The 17,902-nt window shown below is 35.9% G+C and overlaps 3 protein-coding genes across 5 annotated transcripts; 1 reads left to right on the forward strand and 2 right to left on the reverse strand.

The window, feature by feature from the left end:
• Positions 1–585: 585 nt before the first annotated feature.
• LOC116010791 (salutaridinol 7-O-acetyltransferase-like) lies at positions 586–2,294 on the reverse strand. Its single transcript, XM_031250300.1, has 2 exons — positions 1,992–2,294; positions 586–1,737 (listed from the first exon to the last, which is right to left on the reverse strand). Exons 1-2 carry the CDS (start codon positions 2,231–2,233, stop codon positions 648–650), a joined length of 1,332 nt encoding a protein of 443 aa, XP_031106160.1. The 5' UTR covers positions 2,234–2,294; the 3' UTR covers positions 586–647.
• A 1,319-nt stretch (positions 2,295–3,613) lies between these two features.
• LOC116010792 (O-acyltransferase WSD1-like) lies at positions 3,614–6,640 on the forward strand. The gene is made up of 4 exons (XM_031250301.1): positions 3,614–3,628; positions 3,883–4,092; positions 5,776–5,913; positions 6,473–6,640. The coding sequence occupies exons 1-4, from the start codon at positions 3,614–3,616 to the stop codon at positions 6,638–6,640; spliced, it is 531 nt and encodes a 176-aa protein (XP_031106161.1).
• A 3,033-nt stretch (positions 6,641–9,673) lies between these two features.
• Positions 9,674–17,363, reverse strand: LOC116010423 (NADPH-dependent diflavin oxidoreductase 1-like). Of its 3 annotated transcripts, none has more exons than XM_031249830.1 (14): positions 17,093–17,363; positions 16,833–16,887; positions 15,171–15,465; positions 14,962–15,039; positions 14,737–14,841; positions 14,306–14,397; positions 13,837–14,030; positions 13,059–13,153; positions 12,740–12,814; positions 12,542–12,652; positions 12,132–12,266; positions 10,986–11,105; positions 10,643–10,859; positions 9,674–10,524 (listed from the first exon to the last, which is right to left on the reverse strand). In XM_031249830.1, exons 3-14 carry the CDS (start codon positions 15,315–15,317, stop codon positions 9,992–9,994), a joined length of 1,902 nt encoding a protein of 633 aa, XP_031105690.1. In that variant the 5' UTR covers positions 15,318–15,465; positions 16,833–16,887; positions 17,093–17,363; the 3' UTR covers positions 9,674–9,991. The 3 variants fall into 3 exon arrangements, with proteins under 3 accessions (XP_031105690.1, XP_031105689.1, XP_031105691.1); XM_031249829.1 differs by having other exon boundaries at positions 13,059–13,159; positions 17,093–17,362; XM_031249831.1 differs by lacking the exons at positions 15,171–15,465; positions 16,833–16,887; positions 17,093–17,363 and having other exon boundaries at positions 13,059–13,159; positions 14,708–14,841; positions 14,962–14,985.
• Positions 17,364–17,902: the final 539 nt, after the last annotated feature.

The following is a 17,902-nucleotide window of genomic DNA, read 5'->3' on the forward strand; positions in this document are numbered from 1 at the left end:
TCACTTCGTCCTGCAGGGTCTCATCCTCGTGCCACTAAAATCTTGGTCGTCCTAGATGGTAGAATGGAAGCCGGTTTCATAACCTCCAACCCCAAAGGTCCTATATATCCGTTTCCAACGGAACATTGGGAATGGTTGCGTCGTCGTGTTTGGATCGAATATGGCTATACCTGTAGATGTTGTGTGCAAGGCGTTTCAGGTTGATTGGAACATTATCAATAAGATTGCATCTAAATTCTAATCGATCATCATATGGCTTGGTTTGGTGGATTAGGTACTCTAATTTTTTTGGCTGCTTGATTTTTCTCCAATTTTTAAATTATGTTATTTATCGAAAAGATAATATTTCATAATTTAGGTATTATTTCATTTATTTCGTGTTTAATTCTTGCTTAAATGTGTTAGTCAGCTTCCCAAAGTGACACCAGCCTCTATTTGGAACCCAACCTATTCCACTTCAATACACAATTACAAAATGTAATACAACGAATATCTAAATACAATACAAGCAAATTAATTATTGTCAATCTTAATAATAATAATTTAAACCTTTGACCAATTTTATTTATGACTAAAATGTTAATTTAAATTAGACATTATTGTTACTAGAGATGTCAACTGGGCAGGAGGGGAGTACCCAAAATCATTCATAGCTTTGGTTTAGGAAAGCCAGAAACATAGGCAAGAAAGTGGTGGTCTTGCGTTAATGTGTGCATAAGTTGCTTAGGCAATCCCATCCACACTTCTACTCCTCCATTAATGGCGTCTAAGAAAAGCACCATAGAATTCTTCACCATATTCACCACCAGTCTTGGCTTCCCCCACCCAAAATCAATTTCGTAATACGGCATTCTACACAGACTGCTTGTGTACAAAGTTGAAGAATCTTTGTTGCGCACCATTTCATCGCCTCTGGCAAACACCGCACGCAACAACCCGCCTTCGCCGTACACCTTCCTCGCCGCTCCGTCGTTAACTGCTCGGAGAGAATCGCGAATCCTCTGCACTAATTGAGCGGCGGTTACGACGGTGCCGTCTTTCGCGGCGCAGTGAACGGTGGCTCCGTAGGTCAAGTTCCCTAGACAGTTTGGGGGCAGCGGCGGCTCCATCCTGCTCCGCAGGTCCACCATGCAGGATAACGTGACAGTTTGAGTAGGAGGAGTAGCGTTTATCACAGCCGCCCATACTAACGCCGTTATCGCCTCCGTGCGAGACGGGCGTTGAAACCCCTTGTTGTTTTCCTTACATATTAATTCTTCTCTGAGTTGGGCTATGGCGTTGGCAGGAATGAGGAACCTTTTAACAACCAAGTGTTTCTCTTCCTGCTGGACTGCCTCTGCGGCCATCTTCACTGATCGTTCAAGGGCAGAAGTATCCGTCAAAGGAGGGAATAAGATGGTAGAGTGATTATTGGAACTGGAAATGAATCCACTCCCTCCATTATTCACAGCACAGCCGCGATTGAAAGATGCCCAGGTTTCCAAGAATTTGGCAAGTGTGGAACCATCCAAAATGGCGTGTGAAACGAAAAACCCAATAGCTATTCCCCCGCAGCTAAACCGGTTCACCTGAATCGCCACCAAAACCTTTCCTACCGGTTGGGGCTCGTAAACCTTTGCAGAAGGACTCAGCTGCCTAATTTTCTCCATTTCAGGGTTGTCCAGTAAACAACACATGTTTTCAGCAACATCAGCCACAATAAACTCCACGCCTTCGTCGTTACATTCCACTGTTAACCTGTGTTGAACATAAATAATATATAAAAGTAAATGTGCAGTCCAACTATCAGCTTAGACTTTTAGTTGAGATGGATCACATGCTTTAATTTGGTATCAGAGACATGCAAAAGGTCATGTTGCTTAGAGCCCATCAAAAGAATTGGTCCGCACACGTGAACGGGCGTGTTGAGCATAAATAATATATAAACTTAAATGTGTAGTCCAACGATCAGCATAGGTTTTTAGTTGAGATGGAACACATGCTTCAATTACCTATCCTCCTTCGCCCTCCCCGCCAGCGGGTACATTAAAGACAGGGTTTTGGAGAGTGATTTCTTGAGCTCATCAATGGTATTATTGGTATGATCATCTCCGGAGGAGTCGTAGAAGAAGACGAATGGAATCCTGACGTTAAAAGCTAGTTGATCCATAAAAGAGAGTTTGTAAGTCTTGAGACTTTCAGGAGTGGGAGAAGATGGCCTCACCATTTCTTTGCTCACAACTTCAACTTTCATGGCTGCTAGAACGAATTGAAGCTGCTCTTAACAATTAAGACAAGATTATATTGGTTGGTAGAAGAAGCTTCACCACTATGGCCTTTATATTGATGCCATATAATGGCTTAATAATCTGCTCCAGATCAGATCAGAGATCGACAACGTAACCCATGCATGTGTTCATTAAATTGTATATCTGCAATCCCTATATATTCTCCAGAATTTGGATTAATTTATAGTATGCATCCTTGACGTGAAATTGCATGGATTAATTTATTATAAACAGTGGGCCGGGACAACTCAGCTAAAAGGCATCTCCAACCATGCATTTTAATAGGTTTTTGCAACCTTTTAGGCTTAATTGCACACATATATATAAATGCTGATCTCTAGAGCCTATTGATGTACATTAACAATTAGCTTATCAACTACACTTTTGTTGAGTTGACCTAATCTAACCTTTTCTTGTGTTTAACCTAAACGAGGAGATCGAAAATAAACATCACCTATAAGGCGTACGAATCCAACACAAATAACGTTAAAGCCAATTAATTAAACTATATAATAGCCTAGTACTCGAGATATCATTAACATTTTGTTTATACGGACCATGGTTGAAAAATTCGCTAGGCGCTCAGGTGCCTAGTACACTTAGGTGGAGATTAATCGGCGCCTAGGGGCCCGTGTATTTTTTTATTTTATTTTTTATTTTTTAAATTTAAGTATTTTTAATTTTTTAAAGACTAAAAATTATAAACTATATAATACTTTAATAGTTAATACTAAAATATTAAATATTAACCTAAAAATATAAAGTTTGTACAATTTAGGGTTATTCCGCTCAAAACGATGTTTTTTAGTGAAATAACCCATTAAAAATATAGCTAATCGACCGACTAGGCTTACCAAGTCGATGCCTAAGCTAGGATGTTTAGTCGGTGCCTAGGAGACCTAGGTGGCCAACGCCTAAGGCCTAGTCGGTCGCCTAGACCACCGTTTAAGGTGATACGCTAGGCGGTCGACCGACGTCTAGGCGGAATTTTCGCAACACTAATACGGACTATGTATGTCATCACGACAGCATTGTTTATTTAATTTATGTTTTGATAAATGTGATGGGGGTGGCGTGGCGATGCAATTGTATCTATTAATCTTATTTATCTATCTGAGTTGATCAAAAGGTTAAAAAGTAAGAGAAAAAAAAAAAAAAAAGAGGAACCGGAATCTTGGTCATCCCTAACTAATAAGTTAACTAATTGAAATTAAAGTATTTGATTGTTTCAAAAAAAAAAAAGAAATTAAAGTATTTGATAAAATTAATTATTTTATTAGCTGATAAGTATAAAAAGATATAAAAGAATAAACTAAGATATTATGAATTTGATTAATGAATGGTAGATGACAGTCATTTTTGTAAATTTGTAAAGATAAAAAAAAAATTGAAAAGTCAGAAGCTTATTTTGAATGTTAGGGGTAGCGTTTCAAAATAACTATGTTTTACCAAACAGAGCTTACAATTTATTTGTAGTTTAAAATAGGCTATAAACTCTACCAAACCGAGGGTGTTGAGCAAGGTGTAATGGCATTATCAATATATTATATTAAATAAAGTTCCAATTTAAGTCATAATATATATAGCTTTATTTTGTGGTCTGCATCGTACCCAGGTTTTAGCTGAGATGATGGAGAAGAAATCAAGAGCAAAATGGGGCAATAAGATTGGATATGCCTTGGTCCCATTATTCATTGGATTACAAGAAAACCCTCTCGATTATATCAGAAAAGCAAAAGCCACCATTGATCGAAAGAAGCTCTCCATGGAGTCCAGATTCTCTTTCACTTCTGCTCGTATCCTACTCAAGCTTTTTGGAGTTCAGGTATATACATTTTTAATTATGACCCTGTTTGGTAAATAATCAGCCTATCAGCTAATTTTAGCTTATTTGACCACTATTAGTTGTTGGTTAATAAGTTTTTTGTAACTCCAAAATGCTAAAATTCAAAAGGCTACTCAAAGCGGTCTTTTCAATTAGCTTTTTGAGAAAAGAAATTATACCAAACAGCTATCAGCTAACAGTTAATCTATCAAACAATTTTCTACAATCAGCTAATGTTATCAACAAATCATACTTTCTAACCCAAACAGTCAATCCAATCAGCTAACACCCATTTACCAAACAGGGCCTATATGTCTATTTTTTTTATTGTTATTATCACAAGCAATAACACTAATCAACATACCCTCCGTTGGGACCTATTTGAGTTTGTTTTCTTTGCTTCGTGCTTAAAATTTAAAAATAAAAAATAAATAATTAAACCTATGACCAGAACAATAATCATATTATCTTTCTTTATCATCTACCAAGGAGATTCAAAACCTATATCACTCCATATGGAATGATAATCGAAATGTCATCACACTACATGGTATTTAACTTTAAAAAAAAATACTTTTGATCAAGTGTAAATAATATAAGCAATAATGTCTTCACTAAATATCAAAATGTGGCCCCGGGCACAGTGCAACACCTATATAACCATATTAAATGCATCGATCTAACTTGTACTGCTAGCTAGCTACCAATTCCCATTTATATACATTTTTATTTATGTTCTTTCCAGTATCTGTGATTGTACATGTGTTATGTCCCCAATTATCACGTTGGAACATGATTCGCGAAATAATTAGCCCCATTTGAGTTGGTATCATTGTTGCCGCCAATTTATATCATAGATCACACTTCACATAGCGTTATAGATCTTAGATCGAAACGACGAGATACAGAATTCTTATTCGTAACTTACGGAATTATATATTTACTTATTTTTCAAATATAATTTTGGTATATAATTTATGTTCATAGGCATAAAATTTCACAACACAAGACACCAAAATTTATAACATGAGACAAAATAATTAATAATTTGTTTCAAGTACAGAAGTAATATTCAGGTACAAAATTTCGTAACACAAGACACAAAAACTCACAACATAAGACAAATACATATGCACCATGGTCCAAAGTGCACTGTGAACCCTAGTCCTTGGTATAAGAATTGGCCAAATTATTGCATGGACCATGGTCCACACAGCTGTGTGGACCATAAATAAAAGGTACATTATTTTTGTATTGAAGGTACATTATTTGATAGTATATATCGAATAATGTACCTTCAGTATAAAAATAATGTACCCTAAAATAATGTACTTTATGTAAAAAAAAATTAATATACTTTTAGTATATTAAAAATGTACCTTTTATTTATGGTCGACACAGCTGTGTGGACCATGGTCCATGCAATAATGATTGTAAGAATTGGTTGTTGTCTCGATAATCACAAGTTTTTTTTTTTTTTTTGGAAAACACAAGATAAGTTTGAATCATTGTGAAATGGGCTTATTGGCCTTTTCGTTTTGAACCGATTAGTAATGTACACCCTAGACTGACTTACCTTTTAATCTCAATGATTATTAATTATTACGTAGTACAACATATCTATAAATTGTGAAATGCATCAAACAAAAATGTACTAATCTGCATTTTCCAAGCCCTGTGCAGGCTGCTGCTGCTCTGATAACCAGAGTTATATGTAACACAACTGTATCAATATCCAATGTTGTTGGACCTCAAGAAGAGATCTCATTTTTTGGACATACTATGGTTTTTTCTGCTCCCATAGTTTATGGGGTACCTCATGTAACTATATTTTGCAGTTACTATAAATCTATAATTACAGAGTATAAAACTATTTCATTTTTTAGTCCAATGATTGTTGTATTATTATCGACTTTTAATTTAATTGTATTTAGTCCCACAATTTTACTCACATTATGTCATTTAGTTCTTTATTACAATTTTCGTCAAATTGACTTTGCAATTTTAATCTATCTTCTTATTCAAATAGTCCATAAATGATATAACAAATATTGATTTGATGAATTTTTTAATTACAAATTATTAGTTTTTTTTTTCTATGCTATATTATTTATTATACTACGTATCATTTAGGAGCAGTTTTAAGTAAGTATTGAATATTAGAATTGTAAAATTATCAAATTATCTTAAAAATTAAAGTTGTGGACTAAAAGCAGATGACTAAATATGATGATACCATAAAATAGTTGTGACACAAAAGGTGAAAGAAAAATAATAATAATTCCGTGCCTCAAATATGACCCAAAAATAAAATAAAAAACTAACTTATAACACTATTTTTTGTTTTTTTTTTAACCTTTTGCTATTTTTTTTTGGGTAGTCATTGACAATACTCTTCCAAAGCTATTGCAACAAGATGACGATATCAATGGCGGTTGATCCAGAAGTGATTCCAGATCCATACCAACTGTGCGATGACTTGGAAGAGTCCCTTGTGATGTCTAGAGAGGCTGTACTCACGACATCCACCCTTCATGCCTTACCTTAATTATTGCTCTTTTGGTAAATCTACGGAGTCTTTCGCAGGTCCCCACGTTCGCTCGGGGAGGCATGGAGCTGGCCCAAGGAAAATCGTTACTCGTAAGAATCAAACTCGAGTTCTCCCGAAATGCTTCCCAAGAACTTACTTGCCGCCTAATATATATTCCATCTATTTTCTTGAACGATTTAGTTGAAGTTTTATTTGAAACTATTATTGAAATTAAAATAATTATTTTTGTCTAGACTAACTAAAATGGAATTGGTTAATACTGATTCAGATCTGAAAGTTTGGGCCAAGACCTTGTGGTCCAGTGACATCAAACCATTCCCTTTATACGGGTTGAGAAAGTAGTTATGAATAGATACTGCATTGTAATAGAGTTAGTAGTATTAAAAAAAAAAATCTGAAAGTTTGGTAATAGTGCAAAGAGTATATTTTGTGGAGTTATGATTTTAATAAAAAAATCACAATTTGAGAGAAATAATTTAATTTGAATATGTTATGATGTATTGAAACAATTTGAGAGCGATAACTATTAACAATGTTGTAACATATCTCGGGGCATCTAGACTAACAAATTCCAGAGGCTTGGTGCTTTAAAACAAAAATAAATTCTCACCATTCACATTTCTAACCTATTGTTAAAAAGCTCGACACTTGGGTATTGATGGTTGGTTAAATTAAATGCCAAACAAACAAATAAATAGTGTCACCTACTTTGTTTGTTCAACTCTAATGAGAATGGGGACCAAATTTTGAAAATAAGAACAGAGAGTTATATCCATTTCTTACGCGGGACGAGTACGAGGATATGATGGGAGCGGGGACGGGTATAACCCTCCCTGCCCCCGCCCCGCCCCCAGTACATTTTTTTTTTTGAAAACCAACCGAAAAACGGTATATTATAGCAAAGCTGAAATAGAGTCTGGTGGGATAGAATCCCAGTACAGAGAGCTAGCCTGTGAAAAGGCAGCAAGTGTGTGTGCAGCTTGATTAGCTGTTCTTGTGACTAAATTAACTGAACAAGAAATAAATGATGACAAAATAGCCTTAGAAGCATCTATAGAGAAAGCAACATAAGAATAGATATTGGATTGATTCGAGACTAATAGGTTCTGGAGATTGGAACAATCGGTGTAGAGGTCCACGGAAGGAACTCCACGATCCTTTATCCACGACAACACCTCCTTGCATGCCATAGATTCAGCCATAAGCGGAGAGTAGCAGTCCGGCAATGGTCCACTCCGGGCAGCCAGAAATACTCCATCCGGCGAGAAGAGGACTGCACCCATGGTAGAAGCGTTCGCGGCAGCAGCTGGTAGCGCCGGTGCCTGGACTGGAACAGACGTCGACCGGAACTGCCTCCAAGTCTCGGCCGCCACCCTCGCCTTCATCCACATAGCCCTTGGCCGAAGCAAATAGCGATCAAAGACCGCCCCGTTTCTTGCCTTCCACAAATGATACAGCACTGCCATAACCACAAGCAAATCCCCTTCCGTGAGAACATGCACCGCATTAGAAAACCACATGCAAAAACTATGCCCCACCACATTGTGAATGGGAATAGAAGACTCATGCTAAACCAATCTTGCAAAGTCACACAAAATAAGAGAGTGCATTGTATTTTCATGGTCCAGTCCACACATTGGACATGAAGGATCAATATCTACCCTTCTTAAGATTAGGTTCGTAGTAGTGGGAATGACATTAGAGATAGCTCTCCAAATAAAAGTTTTCCACCATGGGGGCGCTTTAATTTTCCAAAAATGTAACCAATTATTAAATGCCCCTGGATCACCACTAAACTCACCAACAATGCTTCTATACCCATCTTTAAACGTGTAGCACCCTGTAGGGTTCCCAAACCAAAACGATGTATCCTCATAGGCGGGGCTGATAGGGATCCTTAGAATGTGCTCTATGTCAAAGGGAATAAAAATATCTTGTAAGATTTCCCGGTCCCATGTATTTGTAGCTGGGTCAATCACGTCAGACACTAAGGAACCTCCTAGCTCAGGGGCATCTCTATCTGAACCATTGAGCCGGAATCGTCTGGTAACCAGAGGTGACCCCAAACCAAAGTGGTTGTGCCATTCCCCACTCTTCTCCTAACTCCACTACAAACCAACTCATGGGCGGCCATGATACTACGCCAGCAGAAACTTGGGCAGTTACCCATAGAAGCATTAATAAAGAAGGTTCTTGGGTAGTACCTGGCCTTATAAATTCTTGCCACTAAGGAATTAGGCCTAGTTAGAAAGTGTCAGGCCTGCTTACCTAACATTGCCAAATTAAAAGCTCTCAACTGCTTGAAGCCTAGACCTCCATACTTCTTAGGGACACATAGGCGATCCTAAGCCTCCCAATGAATACTCCTTCCAGAACCTGACCCCACCAATAACGGTTCATAGCCCTCTCAATAGAAACACACACTAAAGGCATTGACTGAGCCACACTTTTCAACAGTACTTCCTTGCTTGGGACAAAAGCTAATTGTTCTTTTTTTAATAATAATAATAATATAAAATAAAAAAAATCCACGTGGCATCCAATCAGCAAAAACCTGTTGGTAACCTGTTAAAAAAGCTAACCTGACCCCACCAATAACGGTTCATAGCCCTCTCAATAGAAACAAACACACACTGAAGGCATTGACTGAGCCAAAAAGCTAATTGTTCTTTTTTTACAGGTTCATGGATGAATTTGGAGCTTATTGGAGTTCAATGACTTAATTGCTATCCCCAAATAGTTCAATAGCCTATTTGTACCTTTTCCCAAATAAATATATTGACTCACATTGTTCCCTATATAATCTTGCGTTTGAGGAAGAGAAACAAAGTGAAGAAAGGTTAATATTTGATTTTACATCTTTGCCCTCAATTTTAACACCCATTTAACATAGATTTAAAAAGGACCAACTTTGATTAAATCAAAAGTCAAGGACAAAAATTAGTAAAAATCAATAGTCGAAGGACCATTTCTGTAATTAACTCAAATTTTTTATAAACTTGTATTATTTTTATGAATCTAAGTCCATAATACAGCATAAGCCTTTGTCCATAATATAATTTACGAAGGTTAAGAGACTAAACATAATAGTCTAAAAGCCTTACAAAACATTAGGTCTAAATTCAAAATTCAGCCCAAAGTATTTTAGATCTAACATAATGATTTTTATGTTATGATGTAGCTGAGCATTGTCTGTTCCGATCTTCCCATCCCTCTTCACATGTACCAGAAAATACAAAATTACATGGTAAAAAATAAATAAACACTGCTATAATTTGGAGCAGTAAATAATGTAACAAGGTTGCACCTAATTTGGTGTATAAGTATATCCAGGAGAAAGGGCAGAGATTAAGACCAGGCTTCAACATGGTATTTACAAGCCCTTTCCAATGCCCGAAGCCACCTCGCCGCAGCTTCCCTAGAAACCCCGCTTTCCTTTGACACGATTTCCTCAAACGCTGAAAGCACATCGGAAGGCATTTTGCTTGCAGAGCCTGCAACATAGACTGCGGCCCCCTCGGCCAACAGATTCCACACCTTCGTGCTTTGTTCCTTCATCTTGTGTTGCACATAAACCTTCTGAGGTTGGTCCCTGGAGAAGGCAACAAAGAAGCCTCCTCCTTTCTCTTCAGAAAGGACCCCACCATTCTGTGCATGAGACTGCCAAAAGTCTCTGTACAAGAAGTCATTTTCTTCATTTCTGCATCCAAAGAAGAAAATGATGGGAGCAGTGGTAGTGCCGGATTTACTCTGCAAAGCTCTTTCCTCCACAAATCCACGGAAGGGTGCACACCCAGTTCCCGGTCCAACAAGAATGAGAGGAAGTGGTGGTGGTGGGGGAGGAAGAGAACCTTTATGAAACCATGCTGGTATAAGGACTCCTGTGTGAGACACATACGAGCAATAAAACTGTCAACTAAAGGCCTAAAGGATAACATTTTTCAATTTTCTAAATGAATTGGCCCTGTAAGAAATGGCATATATCTGTTAATATAATACCTTGTTGAGGATCAAGTCCTGCTAACCAAGATGAGCAAAGACCGGTACGCTTCCTTTTATAAGGTGTTGTCCATGACACTATGCTTACAGTCAGATGCACTTGGTTAGGGTGAGCTAAAAGAGAGGAAGAGATGGAAAAGGCCCTTGTTTTTAATGGAGGTACCAATTGAACTAACCATTCAAATGGCATTTGAACGGAAGGGAAATCATCCAATACCTGCATCCAGTGTCCACAACAACAAGTTTTTTGAAGCAAGACAAAATATACAGATTTAAAGAACTGGATTTTATTTATTTATTTATTTATTTTTGAAAGAAAGAAAGAACAGATAAATAATTTTACCTCTAGCACTGTTCTCCTTTCCTTCTGATTGTACTGATAGAGATCATCTCGTCCTTCTGATGAAGCAAAATACTTGAGCCTCTCCTTCTCATGTTCAGCAGTGGCAAAATAACTCATGATCTAAAGAAATAATATTCCAACATTTGTTATTAACTGAATATGTCTGGGTATGTCACAACATTCAGAAGTGAAAGGAAGAGCCATCAAAACCCAATTCTTTAATGTTTATCAAGGGACATTATTCTCATAACCTTAATTACCTCAAGGAAGATATAACACACGCACAAAAGAACCCAGGAAAGCCGAAAGCTTCCTGAATTTATTTGATGTTGAACTTATTTGACTGGTAAGATTAGTATGGAACTAGTAAGTAGTAATTAAGAAAATTCAGAGCTGTAGCAATCCAATCCAATTGCCTGTTTAAGTCTTGTAAGCATAGACGAAGATAACGGATATATGAACACTCAGGTGGAGCCATGGAGGGAAGCAAACAGTAGCAAATACATTTGAATACATCAATTAAGAAATTGAAGAGCAAACAAGGTCAACAAGTTCAAGAATTTCTTGTTGGAATCTCAAATATGCTTACTGATTTCTCACTGATTCTATATTATTTGGTTCTCTATCTATGCCAATTTCTCTCAGATTCTGTATCTATTAGTACCACATGTAATTAGGAAAGATTTTGATTAGGACTGATTTTAGGAATCTGATTGTAATTGAATCTATTTTGCTACTCTCTTCTCTGCTATGAGAAGAGGCATTTTCTTCGCGTATTAAATGTGAAATATTTAACAGAAAGTTCTTTTATAGCTTTTAGTTCTTTAAAAGAACTAACCACAAAGGTGTTAAAACCAGCAATGCCCTAACTATTGATCAGCATCATTAAATGCTCGCATTCACAATTATATCATAACAAAAGGTTGATGCTCATATATCAGATTTATTTTCAATAATGCTGTTGAAGTGCTGTGATTCAAATTAGGAAAAAAAAAAAAAAAAACAAAACAAAACAAAAAAAAAAAAAAAACCTTCAACTTTACAACCCTTGGTTTGCTAAGATTTACATAATTATATGTAAACCATTTATTTAACGTGCCAAAAGTAATTTAACATATGGATAAGATATACAACACGAGAGTTTACCTCAAAGAAATAGCGTCTAGGAGAGGCTGATGCAATGTCCATTGTTAACTCCACAAAAGTTCTTAACCGCACAGGGAGCATTACAGTACTTATGGTATTATCAGCAGGACTTTGGTCTTTATCTCTAGGTTGAACCTGGAAGAAGATTATATAAAAGAGTAAAGATTGAATAATTCATGTTACTAGTCCCTTTTTAAATTCCTGATCCACCATGCATGAATAGTGATAAAATAGTTTTTTATTCAGAAAAGAACAAGTAAAAAATAGAAAAACAAAGAAAAGCTAACAAAAATAGCATTTTAGAACTATGTGAATGCAAAGGAGGGTAAGCTTACATAATTTACATTAATCCTAGTATATCTTACAATTACTTAAAACATGAAGAGAAGATTGTAAAGGTAACAGCATACTCTGATGTATGAGTCAGGGTTCAAATTGCAACGCTTTATGAAAGCATCCACTGAAGCAGCACTTTGCCCAGGTAGAACCTCAAGAACATCACCAACTTCATACTGGATTGACTGCAAACTTATAACAGGAAATTATGAATAAAGCAATAAATGTAAATTATACAATCTACCTTGTTCAGAATATAAAACATGACTTACAGATGAAACAGGTTCGAGTTCAAAATGGCGTACATCTTTCCCACAGCCTACTTTACTTAATGGATCATTTTTTACCTATGTTAAATTTGGAAAATAAATATTATACATCAATAACATCATTAAAGAATGAACATCCAAAGGGGGGGAAAAGAGAAGAAAAAGTTTCTTCAATCTATATGTTAGTTTCCATAAGTAATATGTAGACGGTAAAGCACAAAACCACCAATAAGGACACATGTGAAACTTGGGGGTTCAGGAACAAAGCATAAATTCATTGAGAAGTGTAGGTAATATACTGAAAATATGGAGTAGGAAATACCATTCTTAGAAAGCAATCTGGCTGATTCTTTCCAGAATGTGTTCCTGGGAACATTGAGCGAGCCCTAACAATCTGCTTCTCAATAAAATTAAGATCTGCAACTGTGTGATAGAGTACCTTAACATAATAACTAATGCAAAAGGTTACCCCTTAAACAAAGGTGAAAGGGACATAAATTATGCACTAAGCTCTAAATGTGTGGAGCATTAAAATAGAGAATGAGATGATGTGAAAATACATGCAGACTATAGCATAAGATGCGCAGTCTGATGGTTTTTCAATTTAGTAAAAATTGGAATAAATAAGAAAATTAGTATCCTCATGAATCAAATTCAGGTCCAATAGTGTATTTGGCAATGATGTCCATAATAGGATAAATCAACTCCTTATTTTAGGCCTCATTGGTTCTTTCATTTGAGAAGGCTAATGCTATTTTTTCATTTTCTTTTTCTTTTTTTCTGTTGATGACCTATGAGGAAATTTGTATATCATTAGGAACTAGCAGAAGTGTCGCACAACCACAATTGGAAATAGATAATTGAAGTCATGTTCAAATAAAAGATTTAAAGCAAGAGCAACCAATCTTCTTATTTGTACTATTTTTTCTTGTATAAAGTTTATGCAAGTACTAATAATAGGATTAAGATCTCATGCTGTGAAACTTTGGTTCAAGAAGTTTACACAATAATTTGGTCAGAAGGCATGACCATTCACTAAAAGAATAAGGCCCTTCATTCCATATTAAGAGTGCAATTGATTATATAAGGAGCATAGTTACCTAAAGGCATGGAGAATTGTTGATTCCCAGCATCAGTATCATAAGCATCATGATATGTAATCTTTATTTTAGGTTGATCCAATAATTCTATATTTGATGTCTCATATTCAGGACCATTTGGGAATAGCATAGGATTATTTTGGTGCAACACATTCCACAAAGAGGACATCCAAGGATCTAGAGCACCTTCATACCTACATGCAAAATTAGCTAAGCATTAGACCCTTCTTGTGCAACTAATTTTTGGGGAAGGAGAAGAAGATAATTACTCAATACCAAAAAGTACACAAAGAAAAAGAAAAGGAAAATACAGGAAAAAAAATACTAATTTGATATGGTTACATACAACTATACAAGTGACGAATGTATATCAGTATCAAAGAAATTCCACATTTCATTCAAGAAAAACTGCAAATAGTTTAGTTGAAACATCAAAAAAAAAATTTGAGGAAACAAACCATAAACATACCCTGAAGGGTGCTGATCATCTCCTAAGCCTCTTTCAATAATCGGAGTGGCACCAAGATCTAAGAGCCTCTTATCAAGTTTCTTTGCAACAAACTGCATCAAAGAATATAGAGAAATAATACATCTGCATTTGAAAATATGAATGCATAATTACATAAAGTAACAAGCTTTATTTTAAACCTTAAAGCAAACTACCACAGTTTTTTATAGTTTTGCCACTGGAAAATTGAATGTTAAGAGAAACTGTTACAGGTTCCTTATTACTCAGATTTAATACTAAAGCACTTTTGCATCAGAAAATATTATTAGAACTATGGAGATCATTACATTATATTTCTTGCAAACATGAAGAAATTATTTTTCTTGCAAAGTGACCATAGTCTAATTAGAGAGAAAGAAGTACCATAATATTAGAACTGTAGAGATCATTACATTATATTTCTGATAGCTAGAATCACCCAGTCCGAACACCGCATAATTAACTCCTTTAAGCCAAATTTGGCTAAGATTGCGTTGCAACAAAAACCTCCAAAAGACCTGAAATAAAAGAACAAAAAGTACAACTTTACTCGGATATAACGTGCTGAAAATAATGAAAAAAAATTATTCTATTACAAAACAGTGCAATATATTTAAATTTAAAGGAACATATTTGACCTTCATGGAGTCTGGAGTGTCTCCTTGACCAGTAGTTGAAACCACAAAAACAACAATCTCCTCATTAGGCAGAGAAATCTGAAAAGTTTTGCGCATAATTAAAAAAAAATTATAATCCAACAATTATACTCCATTACTCCATAATAATAATATATACAGGTGAACAAAGCAAAAGAGAACCAAAAAAAGAGGGGAAAATGAGTTCTTACAGGATCAAACTCGTCAACTGATAATACGGCTGCAGGACAACCGCGGCGCTCAGCTTCGCGGCCCAACCGTTCGGCGGCATCGATTGCATTACCGGTCTGTGATGCATATAGTATCAGTAGTAACTTCCTTTTTGCCTTCTCCTCCATTGCTGTCAAGTGTTTGTCTAATTGTCTTCAGCTGAGATTTCTTGTCTGGACTTGGGAGATACTTCATACATCATATGAGAATGGGCTTTCTAATGGGCCGCTCCTTTGGCATATTCTAAGAACTTTCCAAGCCCAACCTTTGTTTTGTCTTTTTTTTTTAGTTAAGAATTTGAAAAAATTGAACACCAAAATTTATACCTTAGTATAGTATGGTAAAAGAAGGATATTATAGTTATAGATCTAAAATAAGATATAATTAGACACATTAAGAGGGTGTTCGGTTGACATGAATTCCAATTCAATTACAATATAATTCAGCGAAGTTAGAAACTATAGTGTTTGGTTGGATGGGAAATTGCAATTCCCTCGCTTAGTGGGTCCCAGTACAAATGACATCAATATTTTGTGTGTGAGTAAAAGTTGAGAGTAGAAAATGAGAGTATACATAGTATTTTTCTTGTTGAATTAGGATTTTCACAAATACAACAGAGTTTCATCTCAAATATAAGCAATCACCAAGTGGTGTTTTATCCAAACCCAGCTGGCAAACACAACAAAGATTATACCACGTCTGTGATGATGTACATGATTCTTTGAGGAAAGCATAAGTAACACTTAGCAAAATACTTGTATTTATACAAATAATTAAGCATGTTGCCATAAATTTAGCAAATTCTTGTTGTACCAAAGAATGAAAATAGGACTAAACAAACTACTAATTCACAATAAGATTTAAGATTTAAAATTTAAAAAAAAAAAAAAAAAAAAAAAGGAGAAGAAGAAGAATAAAAATATATAGGAATCTACTAATAACGTTAAAAGTTTAAAACCAGCACTGACTCAGCATCTTAGGGGATTCAGCAGTCAAACTTTTCTCAAATGTACTAAACATTAAAATTTAATCTCAAACNATTTAAAAATTAAAAAAAAAAAAAAAAAAAAAAAGGAGAAGAAGAAGAATAAAAATATATAGGAATCTACTAATAACGTTAAAAGTTTAAAACCAGCACTGACTCAGCATCTTAGGGGATTCAGCAGTCAAACTTTTCTCAAATGTACTAAACATTAAAATTTAATCTCAAACCAACCTTCTATCTTTTTATTAAAACTCAATTTTTTGTAATACATAGAAAGTCCATGCACCAAGCATCCAAGCTTATAGAGTTATAGATGGAATCTCAATTCCAAACCAATCTAAACTCTCCCTATACACCAGTATTGGATAGTGACAATAGAAAGTCTCAAATGTACTAATAACATTAAAATTCAATCTCAAACCAACCTTCTATCTTTTTATTAAAACTCAATATTTAGTAATACATAGAAAGTCCATACACCAAGCTTATAGAGTTATATAGATGAAATCTCAGTTCCAAACCAATCTAAACTCTCCCTATAAACCAGTATTGGATAGTGACAAGCCTAACCCACAAAAATCACAATGCCTCAAGAAAGGTCACAATCAGCCAACGAATTATTTAGAAAAAAATCAAAAAAATAGAAGTGTGACCTTACCCACTGGAGACTGCACTGCTGCCTGCTGGAGCTTGGAAGAGTGGAAGTCAGCAGCCTGCACTTCATACAAATAAAAAGTCAAAATTTTGAATTAAGGAATTAACCAATAATCATACATTAAGACATTATGTACTTTGAAATTGCTAGTGCAATATAGTATAGCTTCTCTGTAAGCCATTAAATTAACCAATCCATATTTCAAAGTAAAAAAAAAAACATAGCACAGAGCTGACAAACATAATTAGTTAATTACAATTAACCTTTTGGAGTTTTGGTACATCAATGATTTCAAATGGTCTGGACTCTGGATGGTAGCGACGGCGGTCTGGAATGTAGCGACTGGCGGTGACTCCGGTTAGCGGCAGGCGGTGGCCGTCGTGCGGCGAGCGTCGCCTGCGTCGGGCGGTGACCGGCGGGCGGCGGGCTTGCGGGCGTTGCGGCAGTGCGTTCTGAGTTCAGACTTCTGCAAAACTGAAATTTGGAGGCTTGGAGGAGTTGGAGCGGGAGACTGAAAATGTAGCTCTAATTAGAATCCAGAACCCTAATTTTAGGCTTTAGTCTTTTAGAATTTAGACATTTTAGTTTTTTATTTTTTTAAGTAGCCCGACGGGCTACCCGCCGGGCCAACCCGGCTCAACCCGCCAATCATATAGGGTCGGCCTAATTAGCCCAATTGAATAATTGAACTATTTTTTCAATTTTTAACCCTATAATTTCTCGGGCTTCTCAAAACCCACAATTAGTGTTCGGTGGATTGTTTTCAAAATCCATAATTCAATATTTTCAGGCATATACAATTGCGCAAATTATGCCGTGGACCCAGGTGCACATTGCAAGGTGCACCTGGGTCAAAAACGACGTCGTTTTATGGCGTTTTTAAAAAAAAAAAAAAATTTGTTAATTAACGCCGTTAGGCGGTTGTCGACTACCAGCGGGAGAAACAGAGCAGAGGAAGGAAGGCGATTTCGCAAATCAATTCATCATCGCCGCAACATCATCGCAAATCAATTCATCATCGCCGCAACATCATCGCAAAACAATTCATCATCGCCGCAATTCTCGCAAAACGA

Source organism: Ipomoea triloba, chromosome 2 (assembly GCF_003576645.1).
Source record: "Ipomoea triloba cultivar NCNSP0323 chromosome 2, ASM357664v1".
In the NCBI taxonomy this organism is placed as follows: domain Eukaryota; kingdom Viridiplantae; phylum Streptophyta; class Magnoliopsida; order Solanales; family Convolvulaceae; genus Ipomoea; species Ipomoea triloba.